At 36.9% G+C, this 16,577-nt stretch overlaps 1 protein-coding gene across 1 annotated transcript; it reads left to right on the top strand.

Moving 5' to 3' along the window:
- The first annotated feature begins 2,011 nt into the window (after positions 1–2,011).
- Positions 2,012–15,541, top strand: LOC115929111 (monocarboxylate transporter 4-like). The gene is made up of 5 exons (XM_030997312.1): positions 2,012–2,100; positions 13,062–13,279; positions 13,686–13,832; positions 14,124–14,975; positions 15,402–15,541. The coding sequence occupies exons 2-5, from the start codon at positions 13,078–13,080 to the stop codon at positions 15,539–15,541; spliced, it is 1,341 nt and encodes a 446-aa protein (XP_030853172.1). The 5' UTR covers positions 2,012–2,100; positions 13,062–13,077.
- The last annotated feature ends 1,036 nt before the right edge of the window (positions 15,542–16,577 follow it).

The following is a 16,577-nucleotide window of genomic DNA, read 5'->3' as shown; positions in this document are numbered from 1 at the left end:
AAGAGAAGAAAGAAAGGAAAAGAAAGGAAAGAAAAGAGAAGAAAGAAAGAGAAAAAAGAAAAAGAGGAAGGAGAGGAAAGAAAGGAAAAGAAAGAAAAGGGGAAAAAAAGAAGAAAAAAGATTAAAAAGGGAAACAAAAGAAACGGGGGTGAAAGAGAGGAGAGAGAGGAGAGGTAAGAGCCTGAGAGAGGAGGAGTGGGAGTAAAAGAGAGAAGGGGGTTGTTGGGTGGAGTCGTCTCGTCGAGGGAGCAAGAAAGACACGGGTAAATATGTTGCTATGTCGGGCCAGCTGTGTCGGTATTCTTGCTCGATCCTCGTGTACTATATCAATGCAGAAGTTTGAAGTCGGTGAGATGTATATTGTCGGTCGGCCGACAAGTTTTTTTCCCTACGAACTGTGACTTTTTATCCGCTGTGACGACTTCGAGAGTGACTACAACTACAATACTTGTATTTTCTCGAAGTTTCACTTTCCTATATTATCAGCTAAAGAAATCAGAGGTTTAAAATTTTCGGGGAAACTAAATTCAAACAAGGTTCAAGAGTCAACAACGGTACGACGAATCGTCTTCTTTTCTCTATATTGTGATGAAACGCCAAAAAAATAATCAGCGCTTCGCGCGGAAGAGGAAAACTTTTTTTAGCCGAGTCGAGAACGGTACAACGAATCGTCTTCTTTCTCTAATATATTTTAAGGAAACGTCAAAGCTTCCGCGCTTCGCGCTAAAGGGGGAAACTGAATTCAGACAAATAGGGCTTATTAAGAGTCGAAAACGGTACAACGAATCGTCTTCTTTCTCTAATAATTTAATGAAACGTCATAACTTCCGCGCTTCGCGCGGGAGGGGGAAGCTTTATTCAGACAAGGATTAAGAGTCGAGCACGGTTCAACGAATCGTCTACTTTCTCTAATAATTTAAGGAAACGTCAAAACCTCCGCGCTTCGCGCGAAAGGGGACAACTAAATTCAGATAAGAATTAAGAGTCGAAAACAGTACACCAAATAGGGCTTATTAAGAGTCGAAAACGGTACAAACGAATCGTCTTCTTTCTCTAATAATTTAATGAAACGTCAAAGCTTTCGCGCGAGAGGGGGAAACTGAATTCAGATGAATAAGGAGTAATAAGAGTCGAAAACGGTACGACGAATCGTCTTCCTTTTTATATATTGTGATAAAACGCCCCAAAAAAAATCCGCGCTTCGCGCGAAGGGAGAAAACTTCATTGAGACGAGTCGAGAACAGTACAACGAATCGTCATCTTTCTCTAATAATTTAATGAAGCTTCATTCAGACGAGGATTTAGAGTCGAGCAAGGTTCAACGAATCGTCTTCTTTTCAACATAATTTAATGAAACGTCAAAGCTTTCGCGCTTCGCGCGGGAGGGGGGGGGAAAGGAAACTTCATTTAGACAAGGATTAAGAGTCGAGAAAGGTACATTAAATCGTCTTCTTTTCCTAATAATTTAGAGGCCTATCACCCACACCCCCTGATGAGCGCTCTTTAAGTGATTCGCTTGCTCACTACCGCCCTCCCTAAAATAAGATCCTAGCTCCGCGCCTGCATTAAAATATATCAGCTATGATGCTGACTAAGTTGACGAAATAATTCGTATATTTATGTCGTCGAGGAAAATGACCATTTGGGCATATGCAAGTACTATAGATAGTCCATAGGAAAAACAATTTAGCCTTCGGCCCCGGGTTTATAGGGTTAAATTTGTAAATATTGGACATTTAATTTTGTCGGTAATTGGTCGCTAGTTTTGTCGGTTATCGTTGGCCTCTACACCCCCCACTGAAAAAGGTCTAGCGACGCCCCTGTCTGCTCTTTCAAAATGGCGACGAAGCGATAATGAGTGTACATGGGTGAAGCGGGCTGCCAAGTTATGCCAATCGTTATCTTTTGTCAATAAATCTGCATCATGCAGAGACAAGGGATCAATACATCCCCCTCTATTTGCTCATCTTGCGCGACGTTAATCATGCCTATCGTTGGCTTTATGAAGGCATTCGTGCAGTCAGGTTCGGTTTACTTTGGATGGTAGCCATTTAGACCCCAGGAGGAGGTGAACTTTCTTTCGGACTTCAAAATACGAAGGTAAGAACAGCAAACTTTGAAGTGTAGGAAATGAACTCGGTCGTTTTGATGGGTGGGGGGGGGGAGGGGGGCGGGGTTCAATTTATTATTATGTCGTAAACACGGAAATGAAAGAAAATTGATTAAAGGTCATGAAACGAGCGTAACTCGAGTAAGAGACGATGATAAAATGAGAATAAAGTGAGATCAAGAGAGAGAGGTAGAGACAGAGCAAGACAGAGCAAGAGAACGAGAGGGAGACAGAGAGGGAGAGATGCAGAGAGGGTATGGCCCAGTGTTCAAACCGAATGGATGGCATGTAACGCTACATAAAAAATAGTACCAAAGTGCTGTTTATTGTCTTCACAATATTCGACATTTGTTGAACAAATAAGAATAATGATGCGTCTTCGTTAACCTTGAACATATTCACTTATATCCCTCTCTGCTAAATCTTCCTATCAGTGAAATCAACCTTAAAACAAAATGATTATGATTCATGAAAGAGTGAGCGTAGCAATGGCGAATGATTGTTGCTAGATTTGAGCTTAAATGATTAAATCTAGTACTAATGAATGTATGTGCAATTTGAATGCCATTTCACGCTACATTAAATTGTACCACATTGTTGTAAAGAAATATTGGTTCGCACCCACTAAATCGCATACGTGCTCGATCTTGTTATTGAAAAGAAGTCAGAAAAACACATTTGAACCAGCCTACTAGGTGCAGTCCAGACATTTCTTTACAACAATTAAAACTTCTCCCAGGCAGGCTAGCATTTAAAAAATGTTGTTTATTTCAGAAGCATTGTAGAGACGTTGAACAAATAAGAATAATTGTCGTTAACCGTGAGAATATTAACTATCTGGGTCCCACATTGTTTGCTTTCAAAATTCAAGGGGACCTGGAGTCTTGGATTTTATTTCACCTCACCACAAAATATATAAACAATATAAACTTAATTTCAAAATATTATTTACATAATTTACACAACGGAACTTCATATTCTAGTACATATTATTATAAATTAACAATATATCATTCGAACTATCTGTGGAAAACGTGCAGGAGACCGCAATCGTAAGCAATGCTTGACTACGATGCCGGCCTCAAAAGAAAAATCTTAAGGTGAAATTTAGAAGGAAAATATGTTTATAAAATCTCTGTGTACAAGTGTGTGAGTGTGTTGTGTGATAGTATATTGTGTGTGTGCGTGTGTGTGTGTGTGTGGGCAGGAAGGAGCAGTCATTGTCAATCAATAATGACAAATCTAAATCGATTTTAGCAACTGTCCACCAAAAAAAGTATATTCTATTGGTATTACCTAATTGGTAATATCGATATTGCCAATATTGATTATGAAGTATTAATCAGTTTATCACTGGTTCTTCTACATGCATATTTTTTTTTTTTTTTTTAATTATTGTTCAAAAAGAGGAAGAAAAGGATGTATATACATATATACATATTCTGTTCGTTTCTTTAGTTTTAAAAAAAATGATACAAAACTTGAGAAGATTATCGTACGTTTACCAAGAGTTAATATCACACACATTTTTTTTTTCTTTCTTCAGTGTATATGAAATATAAAGCGAAGCCTCGGGTTTCTCATCGTTGTTGGGTATGTGGAAGGCGAGGTTTGATTTGTGTGCAACTCCGTCTCCATAATGCCTTAAATGTTGAGTATCGGAGATGAAGTGACAACATTGAGAAAAAAGGGGGGTTTTTCAGGCAATTTTTTTTTTGTTTTTGTTTTTTTGTTGCCAGAGTTTGTTCATTAATTGTTCTAACCAAAGCAATAATAATATTTTAATAAGATTGTCGCGCCAAGGGCTGTTGGTTTCAGTTCCCTTTTCTAAGCTTTGCCACTTGTGGAATAAAGGGGTTAAGTATGTGTAGGAGTGAGGTTTCCAAAATATTTCAATGGTGCCAGGTGGTGTTGTTTATTGAGGGGGCTAAAATGCTTGGGGACCGGTCCGGATACATTCCCTGGTGCTATTTCGAATTGGCAGTAGTGTTTCATCATTTGTTTATCATTTTGTGACGCATGATATGCAAATTATATAACTTGGTATTTAAAAAAAAGAAAACAAAAAGAATTGTAGCAGGATTTGTATTACAACCCTAAGCATGCATGCGTGAAGTGAGAAGAAATATGTCCCTCAAAACATGCTTAAACAGTATATTGACTATTTCATTATTTTATAACGCAAGTCTATGTAAATTCAGATAGAGGGGTAAATGTATTGATGGTCTGTTGGGGATCTGTTCTCTTTCACGATTTTTAAGTACTTTGTTGTAACGCCTATTTATGCAAAACATAATATCTGGGTAACACGGCTCTTGGTATTACAATGAGCTTTATTGCAAGGTACTTTCCATAAACCTTGCTGGTCTGTTGGGGATCTGTTCTCTTTCACAATATTTAAGTACTTTGTTGTAACACCTATATATGCAAAACGTAATATTTGGGTAACACGGCTCTTGGTATTATAATGAGCTTTATTGCAAGGTACTTTCCATAAACTTTGCTGGTCTGTTGGGGATTTGTTCTCTTTCACGATATTCAAGTACTTTGTGGTAACGCCTATTTATGCAAAACATAATATCTGGGTAACACGGCTCTTGGTATTACAATGAGCTTTATTGCAAGGTACTTTCCATAAACTCAAACACAAACACAAACACAAGGTACGATAATACGCCAACGGCGGACTGTACTATACTGGAAGAAGAAGAAGAAGAACTCTTTTGAACGTCCGCTTTCTTTCACGATGTATATTGCAACGCCTTTATACAATGCCATAGTATCTGGGTAACGACGGCTTTTTTTTTTTATATTACAATGAGCTTTATTTCGATAACGCATTCTATGTAAATTCACATATCTTAGTAAATGACTGATACATATTTAAAACTTTTTCTGTAAAGTGAAAACAATTCGAGTATCTGGATAATGGTCCGATCTGTTCACCCAGCCAAAACTATTTTTTTTTAAAGCCAGGTGGTGGTGTGATGTGTTGAGAGGGAGGAACGTGTTGGGATTCGGTATGCATGCTTGCCTATCATTATGTCGGGCTGACGTTTGGTGTTCTTTCGAGTTGTCGGGAACGCCCTTTAGGAGTTTTTTTTTACGGAATGCATACAAAATGATCAGGTGCGTGAAGTCGGTCTATTCATTCATGGGTGAGGCATATTATGCAAATTATAGAACTTGGTAAATGATAGCATGATGGGTTCGGTTTGCACGAACAGTTTATTAGGTTGCCGAACTGGTGTCGTTTGGGGAATTTGGTTTATTGGGATCGTGTTTTTTTATTTTTAATCAGAAGGTGCGTATTGTGATTAGGTACGCGGGCCGGTCAATTCACTGTAATGCATTTTAGGAAAATCATTTAACTTAGTTATGACGAGCGGGTTCTGTAATACAATTCAAGGCATTTGTTAAGGGATAAAAGCTCTTTGTATTTTTTTTTTTTTTTTTTTTTTTTTGGTTTCATTAGATTACGGTTATATAACAATACAACGTATTTCTCATCGACTTGTGCAAGAAGAAATGTTCATTGGTTTATTCTGTCATTGGTCTAGTTAAATTGACAGGGAAAGGGGGAGGCTCTTGCTCTCGGATGTTTACGTACACCGAAGAGCAGATTTGGGTTGTTTTGTGTGGGGGTGTTGTGTGTGTAGTGAATATGCTTGTGTGTATGAATGCGTTGGGTTGTGGGGTACGGGGTGGATTCTGCTTGCATTTTTTTTTTTTATAATTCGACGATAAGTATGCATGTATGTTTGGCTGCAGATAGTTTTTTCTATACATTTGCTCACGGTGGAAATAGATTATGTGGAAGTTTCTTTGGAGTTTATCGATGTAAGGTTTTGGATACAATTACACATAAAATAACATGGCAGTGAAATTATCTTTCATGACATTAAATGTTAGAGGAATAAGAGATAGGTTAAAAAGAGTGAATATTTTTGAATGGTGCAAAACTAAAAAGAATAGTATAATTTTCTTACAAGAAACATATAGTACAGTAGAGATAGAAGAGCGGTGGAAACAAGATTGGGGAGGGCCAATGTTTTTTAGTCATGGGTCAAACCATAGTAGAGGGGTTCTTATTTTATTTTCTAATCATTTAAATTTTGAAGGAAAAAAAATTAAAGTAGATGAAGAGGGGAGATACATTATTTTTAAAGGTGAAATACAAAGGGTTAAAATGCTATTGGTTAATGTTTATTTTCCAACGAGAGATAAAGAAACTTTACAAATTGAATTTTTGAAGAAGTTAGATGAAAGTATTTTTGATCAGTGTGATCGGGACTATTTAGTTTTATTAGGAGGTGATTTCAATAGTATATTGGATGGAAAATTAGATTATGTGGGGTCAAAAACACCGGTGAAATCTCGGGTTATTGATTTGATTAAGGAATTTTTAAATAAATACGATTTAGAAGATATATGGAGGAAAAAAAATCCGAATGTAAAGCAATTTACTTTTCGACAAAATTGGCCGGTGGTGCAAAGCCGTTTAGATTATTGGTTTATACCTTGTAGTGTTGAAAAATTGGTGGGTACGTGTGAGATTTTGACATCTATTACGCCAGATCATTCTGGCGTTAGTCTAGAATTTAATGATCTGGTTGATAAGTTTGTTTTGGGGAAATCATATTGGAAATTTAACAGTAGTTTATGTATGGATAAAGATTTTGTTGAAGAGATGAATAAGGAAATACAGGAATTAAAAGCTGAATGGTCATTAATACAGATTTTGAATAAATTAGTATTTTGGGATTTTTTAAAGATGAAAATGAGAGAATTTATTATAACATACTCGCGGAAAAAGGCAAACGCAAGGAGGGTTGAAATAGAACTGTTAGAGAAACAAATCAAGGATTTAGAAGGCGAACTAGTAGTGGGACCCACTAAATATATTGTTGATTGTATTGAGGAGAAAAGGGATAAACTAAATAAATTGTATGATTTTTCTCGACAGGGCATTAAAATAAGATCAAGAGCACCTTGGTTTGAAGATGGAGAAAACAATACGCAATATTTTGAACAGTTGTTAAAATCGAATAAAAGGAAAAGTGTAATTAGGGAGGTGTACAAAGAAAATGGGGAAACTACTAGAGATAAGGAGGAAATTTTAAAGGAAATTAAACTATTTTATAAAGATTTATATTCTTTAAGGGCTGATATAAATCAAAACGACCCTTTCTTTTTTAATGATATTTCAAAGTTAAATGAAGACAATAGGGAAATCTGTGAAGGTAAATTAACTAAAGATGAATGCTTGAAAGTTTTAAAAGAAATGAAATTGAATAAAACCCCGGGAAATGATGGGTTAACAGTTGAATTTTATTATACTTTTTGGCCAGCTTTGGGTGATTTGTTAGTAGAAGTATTGAATGAAACATACGAAAGGGGGGAATTAACGGCATCTCAAAAACAAGGGGGTAATTACCTTAATTGAGAAGGAAGCGAAAGATACTCTCCATATAAAAAATTATCGACCCATCACGCTTTTGAATGTAGATTATAAAATTGTATCTAAAGTTCTAGCAAAAAGAATGAAAGAGGTTTTAAATGAAATAATTCATCATGATCAAGTTGGATATATAAAAGATAGAAATATTGGGGAAGCTGTACGATTGATAGATGACATGTTATTTTATTCTATGCATTATGGGGAACAAGGGAAAGGGTTTTTGTGTGCAGTGGATTTTGAGAAAGCTTTCGACTCTGTATCTCATAGATATTTATTTCAAATATTGAAATTGTTCGGTTTTGGAGATTCATTTTGCTCTTGGGTAAAATTATTGTATAAAGGGATAAGTAGTTGTGTTATGAACGGTGGTCACTCCACGGGGTATTTTGAAATAGAAAGGGGAGTAAGGCAAGGGGATCCATTATCGCCACATTTGTTTTTGGTTGCCATCGAAATTTTGGCGCATGCAGTAAGGAGGGACAACGGTATTAAAGGGATTACATTTGGAAAATCTGAAATAAGGCAAGTGTTATATGCAGATGATATGACAATATGTTTGAAGGATATTGATTCGGTTAGAAGGTTGCAATATATTTTTGAATCATTTGAACAAATTAGTGGTCTTAAAGTGAATAAAACGAAGACACATTTTATGTGGATGGGTGCAGATGAGGATGAGAACAAACCTAATGGGCCTTTATTTGGAAATTTGGTTAAGGAAATACATATTTTAGGGGTTAGTTATTCATTAGATCGAAGATTAAAAGATGATTTGAATTATAAAGAAATTCTAAGTAAAATAAAAAAATTGCTTGTATGGTGGAAACAAAGAGATTTAACTATTATGGGTAAAATACATTTGCTAAAAACTTATGCGCTTTCAAAATTAAATTATATTTCATCTCTCGTTATTGTCCCTCATTGGGTCTATAAAGAAGTTGCAAAAATTTCATTTGAATTCATATGGAGGGGGAAAGATAGAATTAAACGGGCAATAATGTATCAGGATTATGACTTTGGAGGATTAAGAATGATTAATTTTGAAATGTCCGTTAAAATACAGCGCATAATGTGGATAAAACGTCTTTTATATGGAGAGAAAAGTTTGGGATGGAAATTGTTTTTTGATCATTGCTTACAGTTTGTGGGTGGTAGATTTATTTTTTTATGTGATTATGATTTAAACAAGATTAAACTCGTTTTAGATATTCCACCATACTATATGGAAATGTTGCAAGCATGGCAAGAGACAAGCAATTTAAGATATTTGGAGGGTTATATTAATCCAATTATTTTTAATAATCAGAATATATGTATAAATGGAAAAAGTATATTTGATAGATACTTGTTTGAAAGAGGGATTGTTCAACTGAATCATTTGGTTGAGAAAGGTCATGTTAAGCCTGTTAAATATTTTATGAACCTCGGTATGAAAGGTAATAATTTGCTTATGATTATTGATATTTATGATGCGATACCCAGGTTATGGAAGGATGATTCAGGGTTAATAGAATTCCTCGAGGTTGATTTGATAAGCTTTAATACTTATTTCCATATTTCTAGTAAAAAAAAAACAGTTTGTGGATGTGGGTTCAAGAACAATCTATGATTATTTTATCAAAGCACTGCAACGAACGTATGATTTGCAGGTAAGTGATGGGCAAAATGATTATGATTTTATAGATAAAGAATTAAAAGAAATATTTGTTAGACCAAGAATTACTATACTCATTAGAAAACAACGTGAATTTCAATTTAAATTATTGCATGGAGCCATATACACTAATGAGCATCTTCATAGATTTGGTTTTGTTGGTGATAATTTATGTTCGTTTTGTAAGCAGGAAATAGAAACATACAAACATTTATTTTTATCTTGTGGGAGCGTTCAAAGGTTATGGCAGGCTTTAATACAACTTTTTGAGTTAGATGAAATTAAAGATTTAGAATGGCGAGATATATTTGTTGGGTTGGTAGGTAGTTCATATAGAATAAAAATGTGTAATACTATCATTTTCATGGTGAAGTATGTTACATTTATGTCAAGATTGGGGGGGGGGGCGAGTACTAACTTTAGAAAAGATGAAAAAAAGCATTTTTAAGTATAGGGGTGAGGAAAAGAAAATAGCAATTAAAATTGGAAAGCTAGGATCACATTTCTTAAAGTGGGAGCAGCTTAAGATTAATTAAGATTTGCTTTCTTCTCCACCGTGAGCCTGTTAAAAGCGTAACTCGATTTTGCGGCCTGGATAACTTATGTAGTGGCCTGGATAACTTATTTAGTATATTTTTCATGAGTTGAGAATGTTGGCAGACATCCACTGAGTGAGTACTGTGTGTGTGTGGGGGGGGGGGGTGGGTGGGTGGGTGAGTGAGTATGTGTGGGAGTGGGTGAGTATGTTTGTGTGATAGAGGGTGAGTATGTCTGTGTGATGGAGGGGGCAGGGAGGGGGCAGGATTGTTTCAGTAAAATTACCTCCAGATTTGTTTGTTTTTTTGTAATAAATAACATTTACAATTGACATATTATGTTTAAGTACTTATACGTTTACTTTGTTGCTAAGTTATATTATACTGCAAATACGTTTGTGTTTAATTATGTTTTATGTAAAAGCATCAATATTGAACACGTTTATTTTATTCAATTGTATGTCATGGTTTGTATTACACATCTGGAGAAATAAAACAAAATTGTTTAAAAAAAATAAAAAAAAATTGTACCGGTAAAATAACATCCTGGGTATATACTGCAAACAAGTTTTTGTTTTGTTTAATCATGTTTTGGGTTTATGTATAAGCATCATTATTGGAAACGTTTATTTTGTTCAATTGTATGTTTTCGTTTGTATTACAAATTTGGAGGAATAAAACAAAATTGCTATTACATATATATATATATAGACAAAGTGCGCACGTGTTTGTGTGTGTGAGTGTGTTAAATGCATGTACGTTGTAAACTTGTTTTTTTTCTCAATTTTTCTAACAATGTTTGCATGGGTGTCGATCCCGGGGGGGGGGGGGATGGGGGGGATATATCCCCCCTAATATTTCAGGTGGGGGGATGGCCTGTACAATCATCCCCCCCCCCCCCAATAATTCACCCTCAAAAAAAAAAAAAAAAAAAAAAGATGAGAGTAGTTAATTGTTATTACTCGCAAGATGACCATCAATATACATATTTTGCTATCTCATTTTCATAATACATACATACGAAGTAAATGAGACAACCGTATATGAGACAAGAATAAATTGAATTCTCGCTCATACGGCTTCATCAGGAATTGATGAATTTATTCAATTTGTTCAATCAACATATAGAAATGCAGTGCGCCAAATACAAAGACGCAGCGTTAAAAAACAACGAGCTAAAAGTAGGAATCTGCAATGCACATCAGACAATCCTGGACAGTGTAAACATAGATGAACTCTGTGACGAATTCGTGATGAGATCGGAGACAAAGAGAAAGATTTACGGACATCAGTATGACTGATAAGTAAAATAGTTCACTAGTTGCTTTGTTGTTTCCGTTCACCCCTTTTTTCACTCATTTCATTTCCTGATACTTCCTAAAACATTTTTCATTTTTGGAGAAAGATCATTATGTCACAAATTATTTTAGTTTTATTGAAAAGCTGATGTAGGCCTATGTCACTGGCGTTCTGGTGGGGGGCTTGGGGGCGCTAGGCCCTCCCCCCCCCCAAAAAAAACTTATTTTCAATTTCATACAAGTGATTTATAAATGTTCGTGATAGGCTATCACATGATTTTCAACAAAATTCGCGTTTCTCCATTTCTGTTGCAAACTGGCAAATTCCAAAATAGCCAGGAAGAGCATATATTTTGTATAGTCAATAATGGGCCTAATCAGTGGCCGTTAGCACTAACAGTAGTATACAATTCCTTTCCAGGAGTTATTGCGACAAGCACTGCCGGGAGATAACATGCTACCCACCACTCGGGCTGTGCATGCAAAGATTTGCGAACGAACGTTCCATACGTACATCATGTGGGAAAACTGAATTCAGACAAAGATTAATATATATAGAGAACAGTACAACGAATCGTCTTCTTTCTCTAATAAAATAGTGAAACGTGAAAGCTTCCGCGCTACGCGCGGGATGGGTGAAAATGATTTCTGACGTGGATTAAGAGTAATAATCAAATGAAACGTCAAAGCTTCCCCGCTTTGCGCGGGAGGGCGAAAACTGAATTCAGACCAGGACACGATACAACGAATCTTCTTCCTTCTCTAATAATTTAATGAAACTGTAAAGCTTCCGCGCTTTGCCCTGGATGGGCGAAAATGAAAACAGACAAGGATTAAGAGTAAAAATGTACTGAAACGTCAAATCTTCAGCGCTTCGCAAGGGAGGGGGGGGGGGGAACTGAATTCATACAAGGATTAAGAGTCTAGAATGGTACATCGAATCGTCTTCTTTCTTTAATTATCTGATGAAACGTCAGAGCTTCCGCGCTTCGCGGGGCTTGGGGAGGGGGTGCAACCTGCCACACGCTTCTACTTCTTGGTTGCTTTGATCCATTGCCGAAAATATTTTGGCACCTATCTTCCCCCCCAACCACGGATACAAATCGACACCCTTGAATGTTTGCATGCCCATCTCTCAAATTAGATACCAATAGACCAACATGGCCACACTTCAGAGCGAGGATTCGAAGGATCCTTGGAATTATTATTATTGGAATTATTATACCAGTTGCAGTTCGGGTTTCGTGCAAAACACAGCACTACTCATGCGTTGTTGACCATGATTAATAAGATTGCTAGTGGGATCGATAAATATGAACATACTGTTGGGGTGTTCCAGGACTTCTCCAAGGCTTTCGATACAATTAATCATGATATACTTTTTTACAAACTCAGTTATTATGGAGTTAGAGAAATAGCCTTGGAGTGGTTCAGGAACTACCTTCACAATAGGCAGCAGTGTGTTTCTATTGCCAATGCCCTGTCTAATACTAAAGATGTAAGCTGTGGTGTCCCACAAGGTTCTATTTTGGGCCCGCTTCTTTTTCTTATTTATATTAATGATTTCTGTAAGTCTTCGGAGGTTTTATCTTTTATTCTTTTTGCTGACGACTCAAATCTTTTCTTTTCCCATAAGGACCCACATATTTTGCTTTCCACCATCAACTAGGAATTAAGATGTGTTTCAGAATGGATCAAAGCCAATAAATTATCTCTCAATCTGCAAAAGACGAACTACATGCTCTTCAGTAACATAATAAATGAACTTCAGGCAATGTTGTTTTTTATTGTACCATTACTCAAAGAGTTTTAAATACTAAATTTCTGGGAATAACGATAGATGAAAAAATTGCTATTAAATATATATATATATATATATATATATAGACAAAGTGCGCGCGCGTGTGTGTGTGTGTGAGTGTGTTAAATGCAAGTACGTTGTAAACTTGTTCTTTTCTCTCAATTTTTCTAACAATGTTTGCATGCCCATCTCTCAAATTAGATACCAATAGACCAACATGGCCACACATCAGAGCGAGGATTCGAAGGACCCTTGGAAGTACACTATTGTAGTCAGCAAGTTTGTCATCAACTGCATCGAGGTGGCGATTTCCAAGTCATTTGGTGTTCTCATTCCCGTCATGATTAATATCCTTTCAACAAATACAAAGACCATAGGGCTTGCGTGTAGCATGCCATCTGCCTGGATGAACATTGCATGTAAGCAAATTTAATTGGGGCACTAGCGTATTTTACGGGGCAGGGGGGGGGGGGCGATAGTTATTGCAATGTTTGCAACGTCAATGATTTCTTGTATTATTAATGTTTTGCAGGTACACTTTTTGCTTTTTAACTTACTCCTGGTTGTGTTTATAAATTGATCACGGTCGGTCACAAAGACATTCGAGAAATCAACTCAAGGCCAATTTCAACACCCTATTGTATTTCCCATAGAAAATCATGGTCGGATTACGTAATAATTCATTATAATATTCTCACATTTCCAAAGTGAATCGAAAATCAATTTACGATCGTGTTTACACGAAGTGAGGTGGAATAAAATAATAGTAATACAAACAATTGTTCTGAACCTTCTCTTCTCGTTTGCTCCTTTTCACATCAACAGGTCCCGCTGTTGCTTACGTCTTAAAGACAGGTGTTTTGACACCCCGAATGATTGCTCTGATTGGTGCGTTCTTATCCTCGGCCTTTCTGATTGCTGCTGGCTTCACCACATCAATACCGGAACTAGGACTATGCCTCTCACTCACGGGTTGGTTGGTTTTTTTGTTCCTGTTTCTTTGTCTGCTTGTTTGTTTATTTCAATATCCGTAATCAGCAATTGAAATTTATCATAGCATATTGATGGGGATAGTTGTGCCACGAGAACGCGTGCTTATAATTTTCCGTGATTGCCCGTACAACCTGGAACTCCTTACCCCCTGTCAAGAACGGAGGATTAAAATGAAAAAATACAGTTGGTGCACAGTATGTGAATTGAAAAGGCAAAAGCGATCATAAGTTTTAAAAAGAAAATCCCAATTTTTCTTTCGTTTTCTTTCAGGTGTTGGCTTATCCATGGGTTACTTTTCTTCCAAAGTGATGCTGAATGAATATTTTAAAAGGAGTTATGTTTTAATGGCTGCAGTCGCCAATCTTGGTAGTGCAACAGGAGCTTTCATTGCGCCGTTCGTCATAGAGAGGTCGCTGGAGGCCTACGGTTACATTGGAGCGATGCTCATACTTAGTGCCTTTTCGTTGCATGCCATTCCAGCAAGTGCCACTCTGAAGAAACCCCGAGATAGGCCTTCAAAACCGGCTATGAAGGATGATAACGATGATGAGACAACTGGTAGCGAAGAGAAACTGGCGAGAGTGGAGGACGACGAATGTATCTCGAAGGAAGAACCAAAATCATCCACAGGGTGTCTTACAAATCTCAAGGAATGGCTCAAAAACTGCATTTTAATCAAAGAGCCTCTCTTCACCATGGCACTTCCGTGTCTTTTCTTCACTTCAGTTTGTTTAAATGCTTGGGTGCTCTTTCTCGTGCCCAGAGCGGAATGGCATGGCATCCCGAGCTCCAAGGCAGTCTTCGTGTCGACTGCTGGTGGAACAGGGGGTATCGTGGGCCGGGTCTTCTTTATAGCACTTCTCTACTTCGGTGCTAACCCAATAGTTCTGTCCTGCGTGTTCTTCATGCTGTCTGCAGTCACCTTTCTGGCAGACCCCTTCATCACGACGTTTCCAGTGATGTGCGTTGTTTCCTTTATCCAAGGCTGGAGTGTCTTTTCCGGCAATCTGGCGCTCCCAGGTTACCTGAAGTATTCCGTTTCCGACGAGAACTTCACTATGGCTGCGGGCATCTATGGTCTTGTATCGGGGCTTGGAGGGATCTCTGGAGGTTTCCTTGGAGGTATGGTTCAAAATTTCTACACGTTGTCACTGGTGTTTGGTACAAAAATGTAAACAATGTTGCCAGTGACGTCACGAGACTTCGCTGATGGCAATTTTAATGGAAGTGGTGGTCGAAGTAGATTTGCAAACAACTTATCTGAAGAAACATATTATACTAACAAGACAAAAGCAAAGCGAAACAAACAAACAAACCAAACGAAAAAAGGAACATCATATGAGTAAGAGAAATTTTGATTAACCGGCATGTCGATCTATTTTTTTTAGAAATAGTAATGATTTTTTTTTTAAATCTTGATTTTTCTCCAATGAGGTCAATGTGGCAATGTACACGTTTTTAAATTGTACAAAAGCATCATATTCCCTTTTATTGAAAATATCACCTATCACTTTATTCTCATATAGTAATTTTTTCTTTCACACGCAGGTCTTATCAAGGATGCCACACAATCGTTCACTACGGTGTTTGTCGGGATTGGATTTGGTTTTTGCTTTCTTGAGGTAAATGCCTTACTCTTTTTACTTGCCCTTCGCAGAAAACAAAAGAAAAGAGCAAATGATCTGTAAAACCACAGATTCCCCTTCTTTTCGTCATCAGTGCAACTATAATTTATCTGTCAACCTTTTCTACATCGACATCTTGTTTGGACATCGGAAATATTGGTTAGAAACTGTAATTTTATCAAAAACTCAGGCCTTATTTACCCAGGGTCGCCACATCAATATGACAATAGAACACTGCTCGTCCTGTGGGCCCTGCAATTATTATTACCCCAGCAATCAATATTACCCAGTAATTATTATTATCCCAGCAATTTCCAAAAAAGACATTATTGTGGAGTTTAGGCGCCAGCAAGACGACTATGAAGAGCATATCTTTACGCCGTCTTGATGTGCTCGACAACCGTGGGTTGTTGATGTCACTTGTGTGGACCACACGACGAGGCTGACGATTCATGAGAATTAGTATACGGTTGACGAGACGCAGAAAGATACATCATAAAACGAAGAAGAACACAAGACGCAGCAAAAAGAACTCCTAAATATGTGTCATTTATTAATTATAAATGTGACTAAGTTATGATAAAACATCGATAATTCTCGGTTTCGTTTTTTCCGGGACGTACTGTTTACATGTATTTGGACATGTTTAGTAATTTGCTGAAAGTTACGTAATTAATTGCATTCTTAAACTGGCAGGGCTATCTTGATGGAATTAAATAGTTCAGGCATCGCACTGGTTGGCAAATGTTATAGTTGGCCATAGTGGTGATTTTATAGTGGTTGAGCTGCTGTGGCAGAATTGGGGACTTAAAGTACAAGTCCACTCCAAAAATAACTTACTTTCAATAGAAGCAGAAAAATCAGACAAACCAATCAAAAAGAGTTTGAGCAAAATCAGATAACTAATAAGAAAGTTTAGAATTTTTGAAAAAGTATGTAAAACTATAGAACAATGGAAATCACTACACAAATTGCCAAATTTATTATCAGTTTGTGACGTCATGTCCTCACTATGTATCAATTGCTTTATATAGTTTAATCCCTTTAATTTATCTTTTTATCCCCCCAAAACTTGATTTCCCCATGCCTTTGCCCAGGT

This window comes from Strongylocentrotus purpuratus, unplaced genomic scaffold (assembly GCF_000002235.5).
Source record: "Strongylocentrotus purpuratus isolate Spur 01 unplaced genomic scaffold, Spur_5.0 spur5_scaffold_4, whole genome shotgun sequence".
Classification (NCBI taxonomy): domain Eukaryota; kingdom Metazoa; phylum Echinodermata; class Echinoidea; order Camarodonta; family Strongylocentrotidae; genus Strongylocentrotus; species Strongylocentrotus purpuratus.
The sequence above is the reverse complement of the archived record's forward strand: the minus strand, read 5'-3'. Positions and strand labels throughout refer to the sequence as shown.

Excerpts from the sequence above, each read along its gene's own strand:
- LOC115929111 (XM_030997312.1), top strand. The coding sequence starts at position 13,078 with ATGGCCACACATCAGAGCGAGGATTCGAAGGACCCTTGGAAGTACACT. Across the intron at positions 13,280-13,685 it reads TGCCTGGATGAACATTGCAT|GTCCCGCTGTTGCTTACGTC; the intron begins GTAAGCAAATTT and ends TCACATCAACAG. Across the intron at positions 13,833-14,123 it reads ACTATGCCTCTCACTCACGG|GTGTTGGCTTATCCATGGGT; the intron begins GTTGGTTGGTTT and ends GTTTTCTTTCAG.